The sequence below is a fragment of the Camelus bactrianus genome, chromosome 12 (assembly GCF_048773025.1).
Source record: "Camelus bactrianus isolate YW-2024 breed Bactrian camel chromosome 12, ASM4877302v1, whole genome shotgun sequence".
NCBI lineage: Eukaryota > Metazoa > Chordata > Mammalia > Artiodactyla > Camelidae > Camelus > Camelus bactrianus.
In genome coordinates this window covers 39305030-39328573 of record NC_133550.1, presented here as the reverse complement: position 1 = coordinate 39328573, position 23544 = coordinate 39305030, and the positions used below count along the sequence as shown (strand labels likewise).

The window sequence follows — 23544 nt, the reverse complement described above, 5'->3', positions numbered from 1 at the left end:
TCCTTCATTTTCCTGAAGTTCTTTTGCCTACAGTCTATTCTCCAGAACCACTCTGGATATTAGTTAAAGTTCTTTTGTTTGCAAGCAACAATAACAACAACAACAAATCAGTGACCTTAATTAGCTTAAAGAAATTAAAAAAATATATTGGAATGGATCTTGTGATAGTTCACAGATCCAAATAAACTGTGAAAGAACCAAAACTCAAGAAACAGGAAATCTCTGATAATGGTCTCCAAAGAGAGCTACCATAAAAGCCACCCAGCTCTGATGTCTCTTAGCCTCTCCATTCAAGTTTCAAATTCCCATGAAAACATCTGTTTGGCTCAGTTCAGTGTTAGGTCTTCCCCCATCAATCAGCTATGGCAGTGAGGGAGGGTCACCAAGCACAGACACAACTACGAGGGTGAGGGGGAACTGTAAACCAGGCAGCCACCCCAACAGAAATCAACTTTAATTACCCATGTTTGTAAGCTTCTATTTTGCAGTAGATGAATTACAAAGGTAAGAGCAAAAAGGTACAAAAGACATGGCTTAATCAAACAATTTTAATGACGTTAATAGTAAGCAGTAAAAGTACAATTACATGGCAAGCCTCACATTTTACATGTTTAAAATGTTTTTAATTGTCTTTATTTGTAAGGTGTTGAAGGTGGGACCCACTCCTGAATCTTCTTTCTAGTGGTGGAATAAGGTACATATTGTTGTGGAGTGCCAGTCACGTTGAATTTATGGTTTGTCCAAATGAATTTACGAGCAGTAGGTGGTTTTGTTGTCGGAGGATCATCAGTCATGCAGTGAAGCCAACGATGCCTTAAAGAGGGACAAAAGGACAGTTATGAAGAGGCAGCACAGTGTAGTGGGATGAGGGTTAAGAGGGCAGCTCTGGAGCTACTATGTTGCTTCAGCTCAAATCTCAGTTCCATCACCAATCAGCTGAACTTTTTTATGCCTTAGTTTTTTTTCATCTGAACATTCCTACAAAGGATAGTATAAGGATTAAGTGAGATAATACACACAAAGCACCTAGAAAAATTCCTATGCATAGTAGGTACTCAACAAATGTTAGTTATTGCTATTATGATTACTATATTTCATCTAATCTAGGACACTGTCAATTTTAAGACACACCATATTTCTAAGAAAGAAAAACTGCTGTTAATTAAATTCTGAAACTACTGATTATAACATATACATATATATGGCTAGGTAACTGGCTAAAACCAGTAAGAATAGAGATAAAGTACTATTGTTGCTGTATTTGTGTCTAAAGATAATCATATCATGATCAGCTAATACAAAGAATGAAGAAGTCTGTACCCGCTGGGCTGGTTTCTCTCTTACATCCTTCAAAAGAAACTGGGAATTAGTGAAAATAACCTGAAACAATAAACCATGACTATTAATATGAGCTCTGAAACCCGGTTGAGACGCTGGTGGTGAGACAGTCTCTACTAGCCACTCGAAGGAAGGATTAGCTGTCAAAATCAAGTCTGTAACTTATCAAGGGGCTTTATGTAAGCTTAAGGCATGGCAGAAATATTTAACTTTTATCTTGTTGAGTCAGCTTAAGTAACTAAAGAAAATTTTTATTCAAATACTTGCTGCCAAGACTCCTGAAAGTTACAATGATATTTAAGGAACCATAGTCCAAAGCTCTTATATGCCTATTCAGTAACTTAACTGAGAGCTCATGGAAAAATTAAAATTCTCAAGAAAGCTAAAAGGTTATTTTTTACCACAACACATAAAATCTGAACATGTTCCTCCAGTAAGGCTACTGGCTAGTCAGGAAATGAGTAAATGGTAATTTATTCTCATTATGGTAGAATAAGAAATTATGAGGAACAAGAAAATGTTTATAGTCCTCTAGGCTAATATAACCCTTCTGTTAAAATTATATTATTAAATAAAGGCTAAAGAAACAAAACCTTTTAGATTTCCACACCAAAGAGTTTTTGCAAAATAGGTTTTCAGTTGGGTCATTTTTATTCTAATTAACTAAAGATGTCAATGGACTAACTAGTCTAGAAAACTCTGTTGGGCTGGCATTAGATCCATTTCCATTTTTTATCACTGTTATTATCTTACAGGACAGGATATGAAATTAGTTACACTTGATGATAAAGTCAGTGAAATCTCACTACAAATAAGGAGACTGGCAGAAAAGCAAAAGTTATAAACACAAAAGAGATAAATATTTACAATGAAAATATATTACACTTTGGGAAAAATTCAGTACTCCAACATATTCTAGTGTGTCAAAATAACTGGAAAGCAAGATATTAAATCACAGTTGCAAATAAATCCCATAAGTGGAGGATTCAATTTTCAGTTGTATATGAAGAAAAAGTGTGCAAAGGAACAGGGAAAGAAGACTTTCCCCTTAATTGAAAATATACTATTCCGCTTAAGTTTGAGGTTGTCAGCCATTCAAAATACAAAATGGGGGATTTGTGAAGAAAGAATAAAAGAGCACAAAAGGAAATTTAAGAAATAAAAATATATACCATATAAAGTAGATTTTAAAAAATCATTGTGAATGAAAACAGTCTTTAAGATAGATATTAATAAGAAAAATTTTAAAGTTTAATTTTCCCTTTCAGAAAATTCCCGGAAATAAAACATTAACAAATAACAGCCAATAATAACAAAAACATAGGTGGTTTTGAATCTTCTCTTTAGACAGTTCACATTATTAATTTTGGGAATCAAGGCTGGCTTCTGACTTTAATGTTCATTTTTCAGGTATTTTCACTTAACATCACTGAGCCTAGAAATGCCAAAGATTTTTCAAATTTTCAAAAAATAAATATAAAAGACTAAAAAACCCTCCAGATTGTTTTTTGAGGTAAAAATATTCATTATGCTAAAACCATTATTACTCTATCCTACTTTAGTTTATGAAAATATTCTCATGCATATCACTCAGTCACTTATTTAGGATTAATCTAAGTATTTCATATTTTTAAAATGAGGAAACAGAATTGAAATGATTTTCCAAAGGTCCCAAAGCATGTGAGTCACAGAGCTAAGGCTTGAACACAGCTTTCCAATGGCTGAAGAGAAGTTTTCGATCAGAAACATAAATACAATTAATAGATGAAAACTGGATTGGGATTATGATAGCATCTAAGTATCTGCCAAAATCCTGAGATCCATCTAACCCCAGGATAGGACTGATAAATTTAACAAATTTAAAAAACAAAGACAGTTCATTACAAGATAGCCAATTCAAACTCTGTTAGCTCAGTAATGATTATTTTTAATTAAATGTAATCTGAACCAAAATCCCAATAGGGCTTGACAATTATAATTCTAAGGATCAGATGAAAGTCTTATCTTAAGAAAGCCATGAAAATTTACAACTATCAGGAAGACTGGCATTACTAGATATTAAAGCCATAGACATTAGAATGGCATAAAAATTGATATAAAAATTTTGGTACAAAAGCACAATAATAAAACAGAATGAAATTCCCCAGACAAGGATATATAAGGTAAGGCTGGCCTTTTAAATTACTGGGGAAAGTAAACATTTCTCAACAAATTATGCTAAGATAATTAATTTTTTTGAAAAAAATTAGATTTTCCAAGCCATATATCAGAATAATTACAGACAGATTAACAGTGCTCAGATACAAATGGGAGAATATTTATATCCTTAAGATACACTGATAGTCACAGACTATGAAGGACTATTTAAGCTTTTAATATCAAAGGCAAAAAGCCATAAAGAAAAAATGATAATTTTACTACATAAAAACTAATTTACGTCCTAAAACTTCGCAAACAAGATTAAAAAATAAAAAAGGGGAAAATATTTGTAACATACAGAAAAGCAGTTTATCTATCATTACAAATCAGAAAGAAAAAAATCAAACACCCAATAGAAAAATATATAAAAGAAGTTAAAGATAAGTCATAAAAGGAAAAAATAAAAGCGGCAAACAACAAAAAAAAGTTTAATCAAGGAAATGCAAATTAAAACAAGATGTAACATATTACTAGCTAAATTAGCAAAAATTTTTAAAAATAATATAATACCAGTATTGGTGAAGTTATAGAGAAATCAACAGTCACATACAGCTGAATGCATTTATCCTTAGAGTGTAAACTGAGGGCTATATGACAGTAGGTACCACAGCACGTACACTCCTGGATGCAGCAATTTTACCTGTAGGAATTTGCCCTAAGGAAATAAGATGTGTGGATAAATGCTTACATACAAGGATGTTGACCACAGCTTTATTTATAACAGTGAAAACATGGAAAGAATAAAACCAAGAATAATATAGGGAATACTTACATATCTCAGGGCATATCCATATGACAGAAGACTAAAGCCTCATTAAAAATTATGTTAGAGAATTTTTTATGACTTGAGAAAATGCTCACCATATGTTAAGTTTGAAAAGCAGGTTATGTACTTAATGATACTAGATAGCATTTATAAGTCACAGGCACTGTTCTAAACACTTTACAAATATTAACTCATTTAATCCTTAAAACAACTCTATGAGACAGATGTTATTATCCCAATTTAATAAATGAGGAAACTAGAGCCCCAAGAGTTTAAATAACTTGCCCACCATAGTAAAGCTAGAATTCAAACCCTGGCTACATCTTCAAAAAGCCCACATACATTAAAAACAAAAACAAAGTCTTTAAGCCATTTTGAGTTTATTTTTGTGGATGATGTGAGAGAGTGTTCCAACTTCACTGATTTACATGTGGTTCTCCAGCTTTCCCAACACCACTTGCTGAAGAGATGGTCTTTTCTCCATTTTATATTCTTGCCTCCTTTGTTGAAGATTAATTGACCATAGGTGTGTGGGTTTACTTCTGGGCTCTCTATCCTGTTCCATGGAGCTATATGTCTTTTGTGTGTGTGCCAATACCATGCTGTTTTGATTACTGTAGCTCTGTAGTATTGTCTGAAGTCTGGGAGGGTTAGGCCTCCAGTTTTGTTCTTTTTCCTAAGTCTTGCTTTGGCAATTCTGGATCTTTTGTGATTCCATATAAATTTCAAGATTATTTGTTCTAGTTCTGTGAAAAATGTCCTGGGTAATTTGATAGGGATCACATTAAAACCGTAGATAGCTTTGGGCACTATGGCCATTTTAACAATATTAATTCTTCCAATCCAAGAGCATGAGATAGCTTTCCATTTCTTTAAATCATCTTTAATGTCCTTTATCAATGTTTTATAGTTCTCGGTGTATAAGTCTTTCACATCCTTGGTCAGGTTTATTCTTAAGCATTTTTTTTTGATGTGATTTTGAAACGGATTTTTTTTAACTTTCTTTTTCTGATATTTCATTGTTAATATAAAGATATGCAATGGATTTCTGTATGTTAATCCTGTATCCTGCTACTCTGTTGAATTCATTTATCAGTTCTAGTAGTTTTTGTGTAGAGTCTGTAGAGTTTTCTATATTTATAGTATACTATCATCTGCACATGGTGACAATTTTACCTCTTCCCTTCCAGTATGGATCCCTTTTTCTCTTTCCTGATTGCTGTGGCTAGGACTTTCAATATTATGTTGAACAGAAATGGTGAGAGTGGGCATCACTGTCTTGTTCCAGATTTTAGCAGGAAGGCTTTCAGCTTTTCACCATTGAGTATTATGCTGGCTGTGGGTTTGTCATAAATAGTCTTTATTATGCTGAGATATGTTCCCTCTATACACACTTTGGTAAAATATTCTCTGACAGAAATCATAGCAATGTTTTCTTAGGTCAGTCTCCCAAGGCAACAGAAATAAAAGCAAAAATAAACAAATGGGACCTAATCAAACTTATAAGTTTTTGCACAGTAAAGGAAACCATAAATAAAATGAAAAGACAACCTACGGAATTCGCAAACAATGCAACTGACAAGGGCTTAACTTCCAGAATACACAAACAGCTCACACAACTCAGTAACAAAAAAAACAAACAATCCAATCAAACAAATGGGCAGAGTACCTACATGGACCTTTCTCCAAAGACATATAGATGGTCAACAGGCACATGAGAAGATGCTCAATATCATTAATTATCAGAGAAATGCAAACCAGAATTACAATGAGGTATCACCTCACACCAATCAGAATGGCCAAGATAAAAAGCCCACAAACAATAAATGCTGGAGAAGGTGTGGAGAAAACAGAACACTCCTACACTGTTGGTAGGAATGTAATTTAGTGCAACCACTATGGAAAACAGTATGGCGATTCCTTTAAAAAACTAAAAATAGACTTACCATATAATCTAGCAATCCCACTCCCGGGCATATATCTGAAGAAAACTATAATTTAAAAAGAAGCATGTACCCCAACATTCATAGCAGCACCATTTACAACATCCAAAACATGAAAACCACCTAAATGTCCATCGGCAGATGACTAGATAAAAGTTGTGGTATATATAATGGAATATTACTCAGCCATAAAAAAGAATGAAATAATGCTATTTGCAGCAACATGGATGGACCTACAGATTACCATACTAAGTGAAGTGAGTCAAAGACAAATATATGATATCACTCACATGTGGAATCTAAAAAAATGATACAAATGAACTTATTTACAAAACAGAAACAGACTCACAGACATAGAAAACAAATTTATGATTACCAAAGGGAAAGCAGGGGAGAGAGAAATCAGGTGTTTGGGATTATCAGATACAAGCTATTATATACAAAATAGATAAACAACAAGGTCCTACTGTATAGCACAGGGAACTATATCTAATATCTTGTAATAACCTATAATGAAAAAGAATATATATATATAACTGAATCACTATGCTGTACACCAGAAATTAACACAACACTGTAAATCAACTATACTTCAATTTAAAAAAAAAAACCCCAAAACAAAGTCTACATATGCATAGGAAAAGAGAAGATGGGAAGAATATATAACAAAAAGCTAACAGTGGTTTGTCTCTATGTGGCAGGATAATAGATCACTTTTATTTGCTTTGTTATTTTCTGTAGTAAACATGTACTACTATATAAGATGAAAGAAAGTTATTAAAAAAAGAAATCCTTCTAATCTGAAACAACTAGAGATGTTTTTTAAATCCTGCCCTAATCATCTGTCATTTGGGACTAAAAGTAGGTTGTCTATTTCTAACCCCATTTCATCCCACTTTAAGCCATTTCTTTAAAAAAAAAAAAAATCACTCTTTAAAGAATTAAAAGTTTTAGTGGCAGATAGACTGTTTTTCTTAGTCTATCTTAATGGAATTTTTTCTATGTCAATTCCAAAGCATGTCATTCACTACAGTTACACAGAAAAAGTTCAAACTGCTTTTTAATCTAGAAACCAAAATTTTCCACATATCACTATCTCTAGCATATACTAGACACTGATAACCTGTCAACATAATGAAAATTTATTCTGGATATTGGGATCAAGAGTAGTTCCTTGATCACCAAGAGTAATACACAGTTTATTTCCACACCCCAGGTATGAAATTTTCCAACAACTTATCTTTGCAAAATGTTAGAATCAGAAGCACTGAAAAGTAAATAAAACGTGTTAAACAAATGTTGAATTTTAAAAATCAAAATAATCCTGTCTTCTCCTTAAAATTAACACATTTTTAACAGAGAAAGGTTATAAAGTAACATTCTGTAACATAAGAATATCTACTTAAACATACAGTTTATAGTTTCTTAGAACAGCCTCTTAATACTCTGATTTTCTGGAGCAGAAAATAAACATTAGAAAGGATCTATGAAACTTGGAACCCACTGTACTGAGTAACAGTCATTTCAATTCAGCTCAAAGAGTATTTTATACAACACCTACTATCTGAAAACGGATAGATTAGGCAGGTACATCAAGAGGAAGAAGACAATCTTCTCTGGTGTTGAGATGGCAATTTATTTAGGAAAATCATATTTTAAAGACTATAACATGATTCAGTGTGACAACACATTTAAAAGGACAAGTAGAAGTTAGAATGGAATTCAGAGGTAAATCTAGCTCAAATTCCTAAAAAGCTATAAAAGGAGTAACAGACAAACCATTTTTGGATCAGCTAGAAGCAGCAAAGAAAATTATTGTAACCAAAAAGCAAAATAACAGTTGTTTCCAGTAAAATAGTATACCCACATTCATTAAACAAATATTTATTGAGCAACTATAATGTGCTAGATGCTGCTTTAGGCATTAGCAACACAATAGTGAACAAAATATTTACCAAGAATTATGGTAGTTGGAGAAACAATAAATTAAATACGTAACAAAATGCAAGGCATAGATAAGTGCGACCAGGATAAAAACTAGAGCAGGGGAAAGGGAAACGGTGTGAGGGAAAAGGGCTCTTTTAGCTAGGGGAGTCTGGGGAGCCACTAAACAGCCACCTGAACAAAGTGATGGCGTGAGCCAGGCAACATCTGGGGAAAACAGCTAGTACGAAGTGTGCTCATTTGCTCAAGGAAAAGCAAGAAGGCCAATGTGGCTACTAAGTCCAGAGTCAGCAGGGCAGTGAACCCGGCAGTGTACAGACCTGGCAGGGCCAGGAGCACATAAGGCCTTGCAGATCATGTAAGGAGTTGGGGTTTTAATTCTCACCATGATGGGAAGCCAATGGAGAGTTCTGGGCAGGGGTCTGATGTTACCTGAGTTACAGTTTAAAATAATCACTCTAATCACTTACTATGCGGAGAATACTAGTGTACTGCAAGAATGTAAGGAGACCAGTTGGGAGGTTTTAGTAGAAGTCCAGGCAAGAGATCACTGTAATTAGACTGGGGTCACAGAGGTAGTGATCAGATGTGGGATACAGTCATAAAGTAAAGCAGAAAGAACCTGCTGATAGACTGGTTATTAAAGAAAGAGTTAAGAAGGACCCTGAAATTTTTGGCTTGAGTAAATAAGAGTCATTTAAGGGCTTCGGAACATTTTGCTTGATAGGCTTGTTAATCTACCTACATTGGGCATTTGAAGATATTTTTAAAAAATCAAATATATTACATTTATAAATGTGCCCTAAAATGCTTAAAGGGATGCAAGTAACTAAACTTGCAAATGGAGATAACTGTTTAGGAGAAGGTAATCCTTATCAAACATTCACCAAAGAACAAGAGAATATAACTGTTCTTTATTTTTATGCAAAATTTACTAATCTTGTTGCCCTATTTATAAATGGAAACTCAAAGCTTAAGAACAACTAAGTTTTAAAATTTGTAGCTGTATAAACAGAATATTAATTTTAAACTCAAATTGCCATTAATCTTTTCTACATACAAAGTCCCTCAGACACTAAAACAAACTGTCAAGTAGAATATCAAGTGATATGGAGAAAACATCTGTGAGAGTGAGGGGAGGAGGAAAACAAAATATTGTATGTAATAAACAAATACATACGTATACGCACATATCCACATATAGTTATTTACAATCACAAACCTTCTGTTGAAGGTGCAACCAGTAAACTACAACCTGTTCTCCACACTGTGATCCTTTAAAAACATTCCTTCCTCTACTTGAAAGCAGATCCTTAACTATTTGTTGAATCAATGAACAAAATGTTAGCAGTGTCTATTTCTTCTAGGCCAAGGAATTAGAATTTATTTTTGTTTGTATGTTGTATTTCTCTGGATTTTCTAAGTTTTCTCTAACAATTGTACATTTTTATAATCAGAAAAAATATTTTAATGATTAGGATTGTTTTAATAACATGGCAAATTGCTTATATTATTGAGAGAAAAAACAGGAAGTAAAACTGAATATGATTATGAATATAACTACGTAAAAATTTATCTAAAAGGATCAAGGAAGTATGCCAAATGTTGACAGTGGTTGTCTCTTAGGAGGGTATGTGGATTATCCCTGCCCACTGACAGATTCTTTCAAACTTTTCTGATCCCTCCAAATTTTTTTCAAAACTAGATTCCATTTAGATTCAATGAAGTTCATATTGCCAAGTCAACATGAATGCTTTTCTGTACTTATCTTACTTAACCTCTCAGCAAAAATCAGTACAGCTACACTTCCCATGTTTGTTGAAATGCTAATCTCTTGCCTTTTCTCTTACTTTGCTAGTTACTTCTCATTCTTTGCTGGCTTGACCTCTCCCCTAAGCTCCAGATTCATACATCCTGCTGTTTACTTGACAAATCTGTTCACTAGGATTTCCAACAGGTGTTGCATACTTACTAAACCCAAAGGAGGCTTTTGATTCCTACCTTCCACCCTCACAACCTATCATTCTCCCAGTCTCCCCATCTGAATGAACGGTATCACCAGCTATCTCAGATCCAAAACCTAAGAATCATCCTTGATTCTTCTTTATCACCTCAGGAAATCACCCTTACCTATCACTTTACTTCTCTACAGAGGCTTCTAGAACATCTTATGTCAACCAAAAAAAAAAAAAAAAAAAAAAAGCTGGCCATAATGATGTTAAGTATTCTAAATAAATTAACCTTACAAGAGAAAAACATTTTATTTCACCATGGCACTGGAAAAATCTTCAAGGAGAAAATTATTTTGTTAAAAAAGAAACCTTTTAAACATATGCTATAATTTTTAAAAGTGTATTACTTGAGTAATTTAATCATTATTTTAATAAGAAAAAGCCAATACACAAGGAGAGACCAGTGCATTACAGGGAGGAATAAAAGACATTACTTAAAATGAACAGACGCTGCCACCAAGTGGGAAAAAAGTATATATACAGTAAAGAAAAATCTAGGCAAGCCATGGTTTTTCTTTTTTTAAAAACTTGGTTCAAAGGATTTCAGAGTTCTAATATTTCAAACCATAAAAGAAACATCTGTGTCTTCTGATGTAAGTGAAAAGAGTAATTTCATACTATTATGCATAAAATAGCCCAACCTTTCTACCTTTCTACCCATAACAACATTTTATCTTGTAAAATTTCATGTAGATACTGATTACTTACTTGGTTTACTACCATAAAAATGAAAATAAAGATTATTGTGCACTACTGTATAGATGGTGCCAATTAGCTAACATAAAGATAAAACTGAGGGCAATCAAAAGTGGTAAAAGACAGTATTTGTAATCTACTGAAATACTTTGAGCATTCCATTCAATCAAGTTAAAGAAAGGAGGGGAGGTACAGCTCAGTGGTAGAATGTGTGCTTAGCATGCAGGGGTCTTGGGTTCAATCTCCAGTACCGCCATTAAAAAAACAAAAACAAAACACCTCATTACCTCCTCCACCCAAAAACAAACAAAAGAACAATCAAGTTAAAGAAGAAATTAAAATCTCAGGAAGGTACCATAACAAAGAAAAATAACAGACTTTAAGTTAAAGTGCAGTATTAGTCTACCAGCCAGTATTCATTAAGTGACTATAAACTCCCAAAGAGCAAGGACTATGTATTTTGTTCACCACTATGAATGTATAAACCAACCAGTGCCTGACATACAGTGGGATGCTCAATAACTATTTGTTGAATGAATGAACTATCTATAACCTGGGTACTGTGCTAGGTTCTAGGCAATACATTTATTATTTTCAAGGTATGAGTAGCTCCACGGCCCATCCCAGAATTTGCATCATCATGTATACCTTTTGTTGATCTACTAGTAAACCTAAGAGTTTTACTGACTGCTGATAGATTCAAAGAAAATGAAAGCCTTGCAACAAGACAGGCAAAATGAACTCATTTTCCCACAAGATTTCTAATGTTCCCACAAGATTAGGGAACATTAAGTGAGCAACAAATGTTTATTAATGATATTCTTTTTTTTAACATTTTTTATTGATTTATAATCATTTTACAACGTTGTGTCAAATTCCAGTGTTCAGCACAATTTTTCAGTCATTCATGGACATTAATGATATTCTTGATTCTATCAAAACCGCTGATGTCTCTGAAGGGAAATCCTTCTCCAGGTGAGACCACATAGTTATAGAACAGACTCACAGACCATCATGGGCCACACTGGGCACCAGACAACTCAGAAGGACAGAGGACAGGAACCACAGCTTGCCAGCTGAGCAGCATCAGGTGTTCCTCTCATCGGGAGTCTCTGCAGTAGTTAGTTAATGCAGATAACAGCTCACCTAGCCATCCAGGAGCTATTTTCTTTGACTCCCAGGATGACACAGCACAGGCTCAAGGGAGATGCGAGCCATACCAGGCTGGTGGCAGGAGCTGCCCTGACTTAAAAACTTCATGTCCACAAAAAGCTAGTATCTCTAATAGCAACAGCTCCATAAGCACGGCTTCAGGATTCCCATTCCCAAAAGGGACATACATTTTAAGAGCAGCAAATCAGGGAAGCCCAAAGATAGCTAACTCATCAAGCATTTATAAATCCTCTCAATCTAGATGCAATTCACCAATCAAGGATCAGTTTTATCCAGCAATATGGTTGATACAATCTAATCTGGTTTCCGGAGTAACAGAGCTAGATATTTAACTGAAGATCAGATTCTCTTAACCCATTTACCCATAATTAATGAAACTGCATACTGCACTAGATAATATCACTCGAAGTTCTATTTCTAAGTGCCAACCTCTATTCTGACTTCCAGACTAGTGTTTTCAACTGTCTCCCCACCATCCCCACTTGGTTGTCCAACTGGCATCTTGGCTAGAACTCTTGATCACCCTTTTCAACTCTGCTTCTCCTGTCCTACCTGCTCTTTCTCTTCTCAGTAAACAGACCACTAGTTCAGGCTGAAAAGCTTGAAGTCACCTTTTTCTCTCAAAATCCAATCCATCAGCAAATCCTATTGACTCCATCTTACTTCAAAATATACCCCCTTGGCAGGCAGCCTCTAAAGTGGCCTCCAGTGATCACATCCTCCTGGTATTCACACCCTTGTGTGATCCCGTCTCCCTGAGTGTGGGCTAGCTCTAACCACTCACTTCTAACAAACAGAAAAGAGCAGAAGTGTGGGGTGTCACTTCTGAGATTAGGAAGACTGTGGCTCCCATCTAGGATCTTCTCTTTCATTCGTTCTCAGATTGTAACTCTGGGAAAGCCAGCTGCCATGTCATGAGGTGGCCTTGTGGAAAGACCCAGATGAGTGTGCTCGGAAGCAAATCTGAGGCCTGTCTACAGCCATGTGAATGAGTTTGGCAGCAGATACTTCCCAATTCAAACCCCGAGATGACTACAGCCCCAGACGATATCTTCACTGTAGCCTTGTGCGAAATTCTAAGCCAGAGGCATCCAGCTAAGCTGACTCAAATTCCTTACCTATGGAAATTGTGAGATGATGTTTATTATTTCAAACTAAATTTGCAAAATCTGCTACACAGAGGTAGGTAAATGATACAATTCCAAATCTCACTACCTATACCACTAGCAGCTCATCCAACCTTGATCACCTCCGGCCTAGTCAACTATACGAACAGCTTCTTAAGTGACTGGCCCACTTCCATAAGGCTTCCTTTCTCTATTCAGAGATGCTTTAAAAATTTAAATCAGAGTCCTAAAGCCATCAGGTGGGGCTAAGCAAGGTAGGCATCCATTTGTGCTTGGCATGGGGGTTGGGAGGGCAGAGGAGGAGTGTGGCAGCAGCCCAGTAAGGTGTCAGTCTGCACAGGGAGAGCAGGGTGTCCACACAGGGAGGGAGGGTGGCAACCTGGTGTAGGTTGTTGAAGGTAAAGTAGGGTAAGGAGGGAGTCCAGTGGTGGGGAGGTGGGAAGGCAGCAACGGGAACTTAGTTACATATAGTGGAATTCATCAAATAAGTAACTCTATTAAAATCAAAACAGATATAAATACGAAAAGGGAGAAAACTAGAATATAACCTGTGGTGTTGGACTGGATTCAGTGGCCTTGCTGTGGACTTACAGTTTTTAATATATAGAGAGAAAAAAGATAAGAGATACAGAAATGTAGACACACACACACACATATCCATACACATGAAATCATTAGAGGAATTTCCGAGCTTGTCCACTGAGGTGGCCTTGGAGCACTGACACCCCAACAGCAAGAAGCACATCTTGCACACGGATCTTAGCTTCTAAATACCACTCTCCACTGAAAAACAGCAAGCAAGAAAAAAACAAAAAAACAAAAAAAAACAAACCATAGGCCTCTTCAGAAAAATGGCTGTTTCCATGGGTGATCAGGGAAAATATAAGATGAACCTGGAATATCTTTTGTCAGAAAGCAAGAAAAGTGTTCCAAGAATGATGGGAACATTTCAAAAGGACTCCAGATGCAGATGAATGGGTTCCCACTGGTCAAACTGAGTTCAATTTGAGCAATAAAAGAACCGATTAGAGTAACGGTTTATAACCCACTAGTTGAAATAACAGTTCATATTAATAAAAATAAATAAAAGTTTGATGAGTAATTGGGTAGTTACATAACTCAAAGTATCTCCCACAAAATGCTAATTAATTGCAAAGGGAAAATGAATAACTTTAGAATGGAGATATCTGGCAGACACACCCTAATCAAGTGATAGAAGTTTTCAGTAATGAGACAAATCAAGATCAGATGCCATTTAACAGAGTGCAACAGGAAGAATCTGACATTGCTTCTGTGACATTCTTGCCAAAGATGCACAGCCTGAATCTAGTCATGGGGAAACACTGGACAAACCCACAAGGAGGGACATTCTACAACAAAACTGGTCTGTAATTTTCCAAATTGTCAAGATCATAAAAATTGAGGAAAAACTGAGGAACCAATCCAATGTGAAAGAGACTAGAGAAAAATGAGATCTACATGAAATGCAAGACTAAATTCTCTTGCTATAAAGGACATTATTAGGACAACTGATGAAACTTGAACAGGGTCTGAAGATTATACAGTAGCAGTGTATCACTGTTAATTTCCTAACTGATGGCCATATTTTGGTTATGCAGGAGAATGCTCTTATTTGTAGGAATTACACACTAAAGTGTTCAGTTGTGATACGACATTGTTTTGGCAATTTACTTTGAACTGATTCAAATACTTGTAACATTTCAGAAAATTTGGGATTGTTTCCAATTTTTGTTTTTAGATGTAAAATGGATCATATCCTACCTTACCTTCCAGTAACTTACAAATTGGAACTTTAGGAAAAAAGTCAAAGGATTTATCCACACCTTACAAGATCTACATGATCAATGCCTTAGCTGTTTCTCCTACCTCGTTTCCATTTTCTTCTCCTCACCCATTCCATTCCAGCCACGCTGGCCATATTGCTATTCTTTGAGTACAAGCAATGCATTTCGAACACAAAAGGCTTTTGCACCTGTGGTTCCTGCTACCTAGAGCTCCTCACCTCCCACCCCTCACCTTCCCCTTCAAATGTCACTTCCTCAAAGAAGCCTTCCCTGACCCCTGTATAAAACAGCCACCTGACCCTCCCATTACTCTTTACTCCTTTATGAGCACCAACTTCCTTGCATTTATTGTTGCCTAAAATATATAACATGTTTGTTTTTCTGCTTCCTCTCAAGAGAGTGAGGACTTTGTTTTACTCACTTGCCATATCCCCAGTGCCCACAATAGTTCTTGGCACCTGGTAGGTATGCAACAGTTATTTGAATGAATAAAGATAACAAATTGTAATTCATTACTCTGTATGTAAGATAATACCTGGCTCTCTAACAAAAGATAAGTCAATCCAACTTCAAATTTATTCATGGATCAAATCAAAGATAACATTAGAATTCCACAATGTATTGCACTCAGAAAAGGGGGTTCTGAGAAACAAACAGCTGAGCTTATCCAAACTATTTCTCCCTACAAAGACGCATCACAAGCTTCCCTTACAAACAAGGGTCATCAAAGGTACTCAGATCTTAGGAGGCTCCACTCCACAAAGAAACTCAGCTTTGTGTTCTCAACTGCCCTCAGGCACCTGCTAGGGTAATGTTATCTTTCACACATTTCAGCTTTTTCATGTGATCTCAGATGTTATATATAAAAGAACTTGCTTGGCCGACTAGTACTTTTATCATTTCAGATTTTTAAAATAAATTCAAATGTGTTTCATCCCACATAATTTAAATTAGTACCCCCTCCCAATCTCCCCCAACAGAGACCTTGAGCACCGATGTTAGATGGGTGCTTTGAAGACGGCCATCAATCTGAACAAGACAGCCTACACACCTTCCACATCCTCCCCAAACCAACCCCACCTGAAAAAACAACCAAATAAAAACTAGAAGGACACCTCATCTCCTAAAGCAACACTCCACTTTGAGATCTTGGTCTCAAATAGTCCCCCTGACACATAGAACGATCCTTTACAGAAGGCAAACCTAAAGTTCCAAACCTAAAATCATAGCTCCTTAAACTTTAACAGAACCACAGGTTACTATTTCCCATGAACCAGAGCACAGACATCCAGCCTCAAATGTAGCATCAGTGCTACTTTCTCATGTTAAGAGCCAGTGAGGTTTATTAGAGACATAAATCCAGTATCGTGGTCTTCATACTACATCACTGACATGAGTCAATGCTCCTAACTAGTCCAAGTAGTGGACCAGAGGTTGAAAACTGGATATAGGTGAAATCTTAACAAACATATTTTATTTAGCTCACACAATATTAAAAAAAAAAAAAGCTATTCTGTCCAATCAAGTGGCCTCAATTTAAATGAAATAAATGCACTTCCTTAGTTGCATTAGCCACATTTCAAACATGTTCTGGGCCACGTGTGGCTAGTGGCTACCCTATTAGACAGCACAGCTATAGAATATTTCCATCATCACAGAAAGTTCTCCTGGATCGTGCTGTATTTAAATTGACAAATATCTTTAAAATAAACATTTAAAACATAAGAACTCTCACAAAGAAATACAGATTTCCACTTTCTCTTAAAAAATCATCTAGAAACCCTTGGCTGAATTCTCACCTGATGGAACTGGACAGAGTGAATGCAGCTGCTGCCCTCTTTGACAACAGTCGGTGCTTTTCAATTCATCATAGTCCCCAATACCCCCAACTGTCCCACATCTGCACTTCACTCACTTATGTTACATGTCTGGATTTCTGAGTCTTTAGAATGAGTGAATACTCTGAGATTATCTCAGTTTCTACTCAATAGAGCTCAAAACTATTTCTGATGGCCAAATTCAACTAAAATAAAATATCACAGTTAACCTGCTGGTAATTTTTAGGGTTTTTTTCTGAAAATTTCTAGACCAACTAGAAAGGTATCTCTAGAGTTTAAATGTGTAGCAACCAGCAACCTCTGAAATGAATGTAAGTACTTGGTTCTGAAATATTTTATTCAAAATTTGGTAATTCAAGTAAGAGCATTTAAAATTTCATTTCAAAATAGGCATATTAAAAATCATAGTTTTTAGAGACCTAATGAACTTGGGGTCTCTCACTTTACAGATGAGAAATCCAAGCTCCAGAGAGGTTAATGAATTTGCTTAAAGTCAAACAGCCAAATAAGATCAGAGCCAGAGTTCTTTTTGCCTTTCTCTTCACTATGGCCAGGTGATACTGTAAGCATACTGTTTTTTCCTCAAAGACAGCCACACCATTATATATTCCAACGTATAATATGATGTTGACACGTCTTGTCAAGGGACAGTCTATGCCTCTCCTGTTAAACACGGGCAGAGTTTTCTAATTGCCTTGACCAGTGGAATGCAGACTCCATACTAGATGATTTCCAAGACTAAGCTGGATGAGGCAACATGGCTAGCCTGGCACTCTCTCTTAGAGTATTTACCTGAGGAGGCTCAGGTTACCCCAGGGTATTCTAATCCAACACGCCAGCTATGCCCCCAGCTAACAGCTAGCATCAACTGCCAGACCCTGAGTGAACACACCCTCAGCTGATTCCAGTGTCCAGCCTTTGAATCTTCCACTTGAAGCCTCGGACATCGTGGAGCATAGATAAGTCATCCCTGCTGTGTCTTGCCTGAACTCCTGACCCACAAAAACTATGAGACAAATACTTGTTGTTTTAAGCTAAGTTTTAGGGTCACTAGGCAAGCAGCCATCGTAACTGGGACAGATGCTTTCAGAAAACCACTGACTGCCTTAAGAATAAATAGACGTTCAACAAATATTTGTGTAATGAAACACATACTGCCAAGTCAAATAAAATAAAATGTTGACTTAGCTTACCATTCAGGGGGCACCATGCTTCCGTCCACATCCCAGAATGTGTTTTTGCCATTCATTTCAGTGGTATATATAACCCATCGGTGACGGCCTGGATGGAGAGATCAACGTCTAGTTTAGAAAGATGTGAGGAAATAAAGACAACCTTTTAAAAAAAAGCATAACTGCAAATATCAAAGAATACAACCTTTTTACTAAGAAAAGATTTCTTTGTGCTCTTACATAGAGAAATGTTAGAGAACTAGAGGCCTGGGTATATTACTGAAGGTAAACTCCAGAGAGTATATGGCACACTTTTATCAACAGCCTGTATGGGGACTGAGGCTCCCTTTGTGGGTAGGGCTCAGCTCAGGCCTTTCCCATAGGAGGACATTTGCTTCTCCCCCAGCTCCCCTGCCAAGAAAGTACTGGGAGGGAAGGAAAGGGGAATGTTCCCAGCCTTTCAGAGTATTCAGGAGAGACAGAGCTCCTCCTGAGACTGGAGCAGGAGAAATGTATTCACAGCAATCATACTTGAATTATACGTTTCCATGTAAATATTTTAAAATAATCACCAGAGATCCTTTTGGAAACTGGTGATTATTACATAATAAGAAAAGATTATATATGATGGTAGATAAGTAGAACAGTTCATGCCATCAAAATACTATAGCTGCATTCTTTATTTAACAAATTTCTGTGAAATAGTTAAGACCTTGAGCACAATTTACAAAATTGTTTCTACTGGGTCTTTAAGTTAGGCAAAGACTAGATTCCAATGAAGACTGTCAAATATTACTACGGGATATTAGGCAAGTTTTATGAGCCTCAGTTTCTTTATCTAGTAAAAGTGGATGATTATATTTATATCTTAAAGTTGCTATGAAAATTAAGTATCACACATATACCTAGCTCAGTATCAGTCACATAAATGCATAATAAGCATTAATTCCTCCCATCTCTCCCTCAATGCCCTCACCCCCTACATAGGGAATACTGAATTCATCCCTGTAATGGATTTCAAGCCAATAAGCAAAAGGTAATCTGCATTTCCTTTACAGAGTTTTCCTAGGTAAATATACAATCAACAAATATTGACTACTTAAACATGAATTTATCTATTAAAGAAATATAGATTTCAATCAGGATTTGTTTCCTCTATTAGAGAATCAATCCTGAGAATAATAACTAAAAGTAAACTATAATTCTACAAGGCAGGTGAACATGAAGGCAGACAGAGGAAACCTTGGGAAAGGTTTCATAGTTAGGCCGTAACAACAGAGCTGGGCTTTAACAATCTCTCCATATATATATATATATGAATTTTAAATGTGCATACTCAGACTCAACAATTCCACTTTCAGGAATTTACTCTTAGAATATTTAAACAAGTGAATGTGGATGTAATTACAAGCAAGTTCACTGCAGCATTGTTTCTAGAAGCAAAAAAGTTGAAGGCTATGTATGTAAATATCTATCAAAAGTAGAGTGTCTGACAGACTCACAGACATAGTAAACAAACTTATGGTTACCGGGGCGGGAAAGGGGTAGAAAAGGATAAATTGGGAGTTTGAGATTTGCAAGTACTAACTACTATATATAAAATAGATAAAAAACAAATTTCTTCTGTATAGCACAGGGAACTACATTCAATATCTTACAGTAACCTATAATGGAAAAGAGTATTTTTTATCTATGTATATGTATGACTGAAACATTATGCTGTACACCAGAAATTGACACACTATAAGCTGACTATACTTCAGTTAAATAAAAAAGTTGGTGTGCTTAAGCAAAAACAAAAAAAGGAGAATGTTTGAAAAAATTATAGTTCTTCCATACTGTGTTGCTATTAAAAAGAATGCTGTGAAAAAAAAATGTTTTAAATATGAAAACACAGACAAATGTTCAAACAAAAAAGAATGCTGCAGATACATCCAACTGGCTAATATGGAAAAATGGCCCACGATTTTTAAGTAAAAATATCTCAATTTACAAACAGTATGCATTACACAATTCCTTGAAATAAAAAAAGAATGTTTATAATTCATTTAAGAATATTTAAAATATATTTTAAACTACTTAAAAGAGGGGTAGAATTATGAGAGTTGGGAGCTTTCATTTTTCACTTCATACACTAAGTTTTAATGTTTTTACAACATATATCTTTTTTTAAAGTTTTTTTGGGGGGTGAGATTAGGTCTGTTTGTTTGTTTGTTTACTTTTAGAGGAGGTTCTGGGGATTGAACCCAGGACTGCATGCATGCTAAGCATGCACTCTACCACTTGAGCTATACCCTTCCCCTCATACATCATTTTTTATATTGGCAAAAAGAAAGATATTTCCAACGTGAGGAAAGAAGGAAAGAAGAAAAAGAAGGGGAGAAAATGAAGAAAGCTTAATGTTATACTAGTTTGTAACAATAAAGTGGTAAGTAGAAAGAATATTGGCCCAGGGCTCTGCCACTACCTAGTTCTGTTACTTAATTAAGTTCCTTTCAGATAAGACATTTTCTTGGGCTTCAGTTTCTTTCTCTATAAAACAAGTTTTTAGATAATCTCTTAAAATCTCTCCCAGGTCTAAAACTCTACGATCTGTGTAGGTATTAAAAAAATATGGTTGTAGAGTGTTAAGATATTATTTACCTCTTGTAAACAAACTTGCATCCAATGCAATCACACATGGACACATGGTTTACATATTCCCAAAAAATATTATTAAGCTCAATGACTCAGTTTCTTCATCAGTAAAATGGTGGCGGGGGGAATTAAGTGCCTATCTCCAAAAGATGTTAAATATTAGATAATGTATGTTACATGTGTTTTGCATGCACATGGCACTCATAGGTCATTATTATTTCACATTACACGTTGTTTAGCATGCACATGGCACTCATAGGTCATTATTATTTCACATTACACGTTTTTCCCCTGGATGAAGACTCCTTTTTTTCCCCTCTTGGATACTTTTAATCTCAATTGAAAGATTTTTTTTTTTATTATTATAAAAGTAACAAATGCACATGGTAAAAAAAATTCAGCAGTTCAAGAAGGTAACAATAATAACAACAGTGGTACTGATATTTATTAAGCATTTATGTGCCAAGTGTTAGGCCAGTGGTTCTCAACAGAGGGCATTTTTGCTCCCCAAGGGACATCTGGCAACACTGGGAGACACTTTTGGTTGTCACAACTGCAGAGGCGAGGTGTTTCTGGCATTCGGTGGGGAGATGCCACAGATTTGGAAACTAGCCCCTCTCCACAAAGAATTATCTGGCCCCCATAGTGTTAACAGAGTCGAGGTTGAGAAGCCCTACATTAGGATAAGCTCCTCCCATTTACTTTTCATCTAGTTTTTATACAACTTTATATGGCAAATATTACTATTATTACACTACTTTATAGATGAGGAAACTGAGGCTTAGAGATGTTAATTAGGTAAACTTCAAAGTTACAAAGTTATAAAGTAGCGGACAGAATGTTCAACCCCCACCATCTGATGCTACCTCTAAGTTTCTTGCGGTTCCTTCCAAAATTTAATATGTACACAAAAAGCATGCATTTTCTCCCTGTCAGGATATCAGACATTGTTCTGCAACTGGAGCTTTTCATGTTACACACATCTTTGATATCTTTCTATATAAAATGTATAGGTTTATATCATTCTTAATAACAACAAAGTATTCTAAAAAATGTACAATCATAGTGTCCAATTGATACACACTTGTGTTGCTTTTAGAATTTACTACTAAAACAATGCTGCAATGGGTGTCTTTGTTTTGCAAGAATATCTGAAGGTGAGTTCTCAGAAGTGGAAGTGCTAGGACAAAAGATATGTGTAATGTAAACTAACAAAATTTACCAACTGTCCTCCAAAAAGACTGCATTAACCTATATACTACTATGGCACTTCCCCACATGATTTATTAGATTGGCAAATACGTCAAAATTTGATAGGTGACAAAAGACAACACTGTTTATTGAGCTGCATTTCTGTAATTACAAGTGAGGATGAGCATCTTTTCAGGCCTTCATTGGTCATTCAGCTTTCTTTTCCTGTGAATTATCTTGTTCTTTTTCCTACTGAGTTCTTCACGTTTTACAAATACTTTATAGAAGTTTCTTGTACATTGTGGAAAACAGAGTCAAATCAAATCCCAATCTCACTCCCATCATTCATACCAAAAATACTGCACTCACCAAAAAACTGCTTGTTGTCTTCATAGTATTTGTTTCCATATTTGTCTTCCCCCACTAATGTACCAACCCTCACATCATTTGCCCTGTGAATGTCGAAAAGAAAACATTTTAGAATTATTCTTTGTTCAAAACACAAACATAAACAGAGAACACCAACTTTCACAAACAAAGACAGCCTCATCACCTAGAAAAATGAGCGGATGCTGGGTAGTTACTGATTGTATACTTCTAGCCTTCATCCCCAGGTTCACGGAGAATCCCACTGTCGATGAATCAGCTTTCAAGTAAGAGCTCTAGATAATCCCAGTACCATTTCCCAGTACCATGACAGCACGAGAAAACATAAAGTGACCCAACTGATGTGCCTAAAGTCCACTAAATATATAGATAGAATATCTTCAAATTACTAGACTACTTTTACCCACTATGCCTAGGTCACGGAGCTCTGGAGTTAGCAAAAACCTTCAGAAAATCTGCAAGCTGAAGTATTTCATCTCCTTAAAATGATACAAATATCTCCTGGCTCTTTCATTTGGCTCTGGGTCTCCAACTAGGTTTCTGTGGACGATGCTGCTCGTCCAATTTTCTGAATGTACCATTATGGGACCATTATGATCACTTCGTTCAACGCCTCACTGTACGGGGGGAGGAAAGTGAAGGCCAGCGAAGGGGGAAAAGTTTCCCAAGGTCACACAGTGAGTGTTGGGCAATGTACTCTCCAAGAAGCAGGGCAAGGGACAGCCCATGTCACAGCTGACTCTAGGGCCTGCTTTGGTCCTGTCTCCAGGAGACCCCTGGCCAGACTTCGGCCCGGAGGAAACTGGGCAGAGACTGGCCGGTCGTCCTTGACAAGAGTTGCGGATTCTCCAAGGTGACCCAAGCCGGAGCCCCTTTCCAAAAAACCAGCCAACGCAAGTCCAGCTCCAGAGGCAAGAGCATGGCTCCGACCGCCTACCTGAATAAAATCCGTAGGTAGCCGCGGAGGCCGCCGTGGCCGCTGACCTGCTGCAGCCCGCGCTTCAGGACCTGCAGGAGCTCCATCTTGTCCCGCAGGCCCCGCCTCGCCGGCGCGCCGCGCAAAACCCACCGGGTGGAAGCGGCCACTCAGCGGCAGGGAGCCGACCGTAGAAGGTTCCCACGCAAGCGCGCCATGCGGAAGTGGCCCTGCGCATGCGCTGGCGTGGAGCACTCCCCCCACCCACCCCTTTGCGGCCTCTTACCCGTTTCCAGAAAAGGTGCAGTTGATTGGTTTCCTTCCAAAAGGATTTTCAGAGATTGCGTTTAGAAGGCAGGACATGTAGTGGAAAACTCATCTCAACTTTCCCAGGCGGAGG

At 36.5% G+C, this 23544-nt stretch overlaps 1 protein-coding gene across 1 annotated transcript; it reads right to left on the bottom strand.

The window, feature by feature from the left end:
- Window positions 1-530: 530 nt before the first annotated feature.
- NDUFA12 (NADH:ubiquinone oxidoreductase subunit A12) lies at window positions 531-23322 on the bottom strand. The gene is made up of 4 exons (XM_010962733.3): window positions 23166-23322; window positions 22211-22293; window positions 18035-18122; window positions 531-813 (listed from the first exon to the last, which is right to left on the bottom strand). Exons 1-4 carry the CDS (start codon window positions 23249-23251, stop codon window positions 633-635), a joined length of 438 nt encoding a protein of 145 aa, XP_010961035.2. The 5' UTR covers window positions 23252-23322; the 3' UTR covers window positions 531-632.
- Between the last annotated feature and the right edge of the window lie 222 nt (window positions 23323-23544).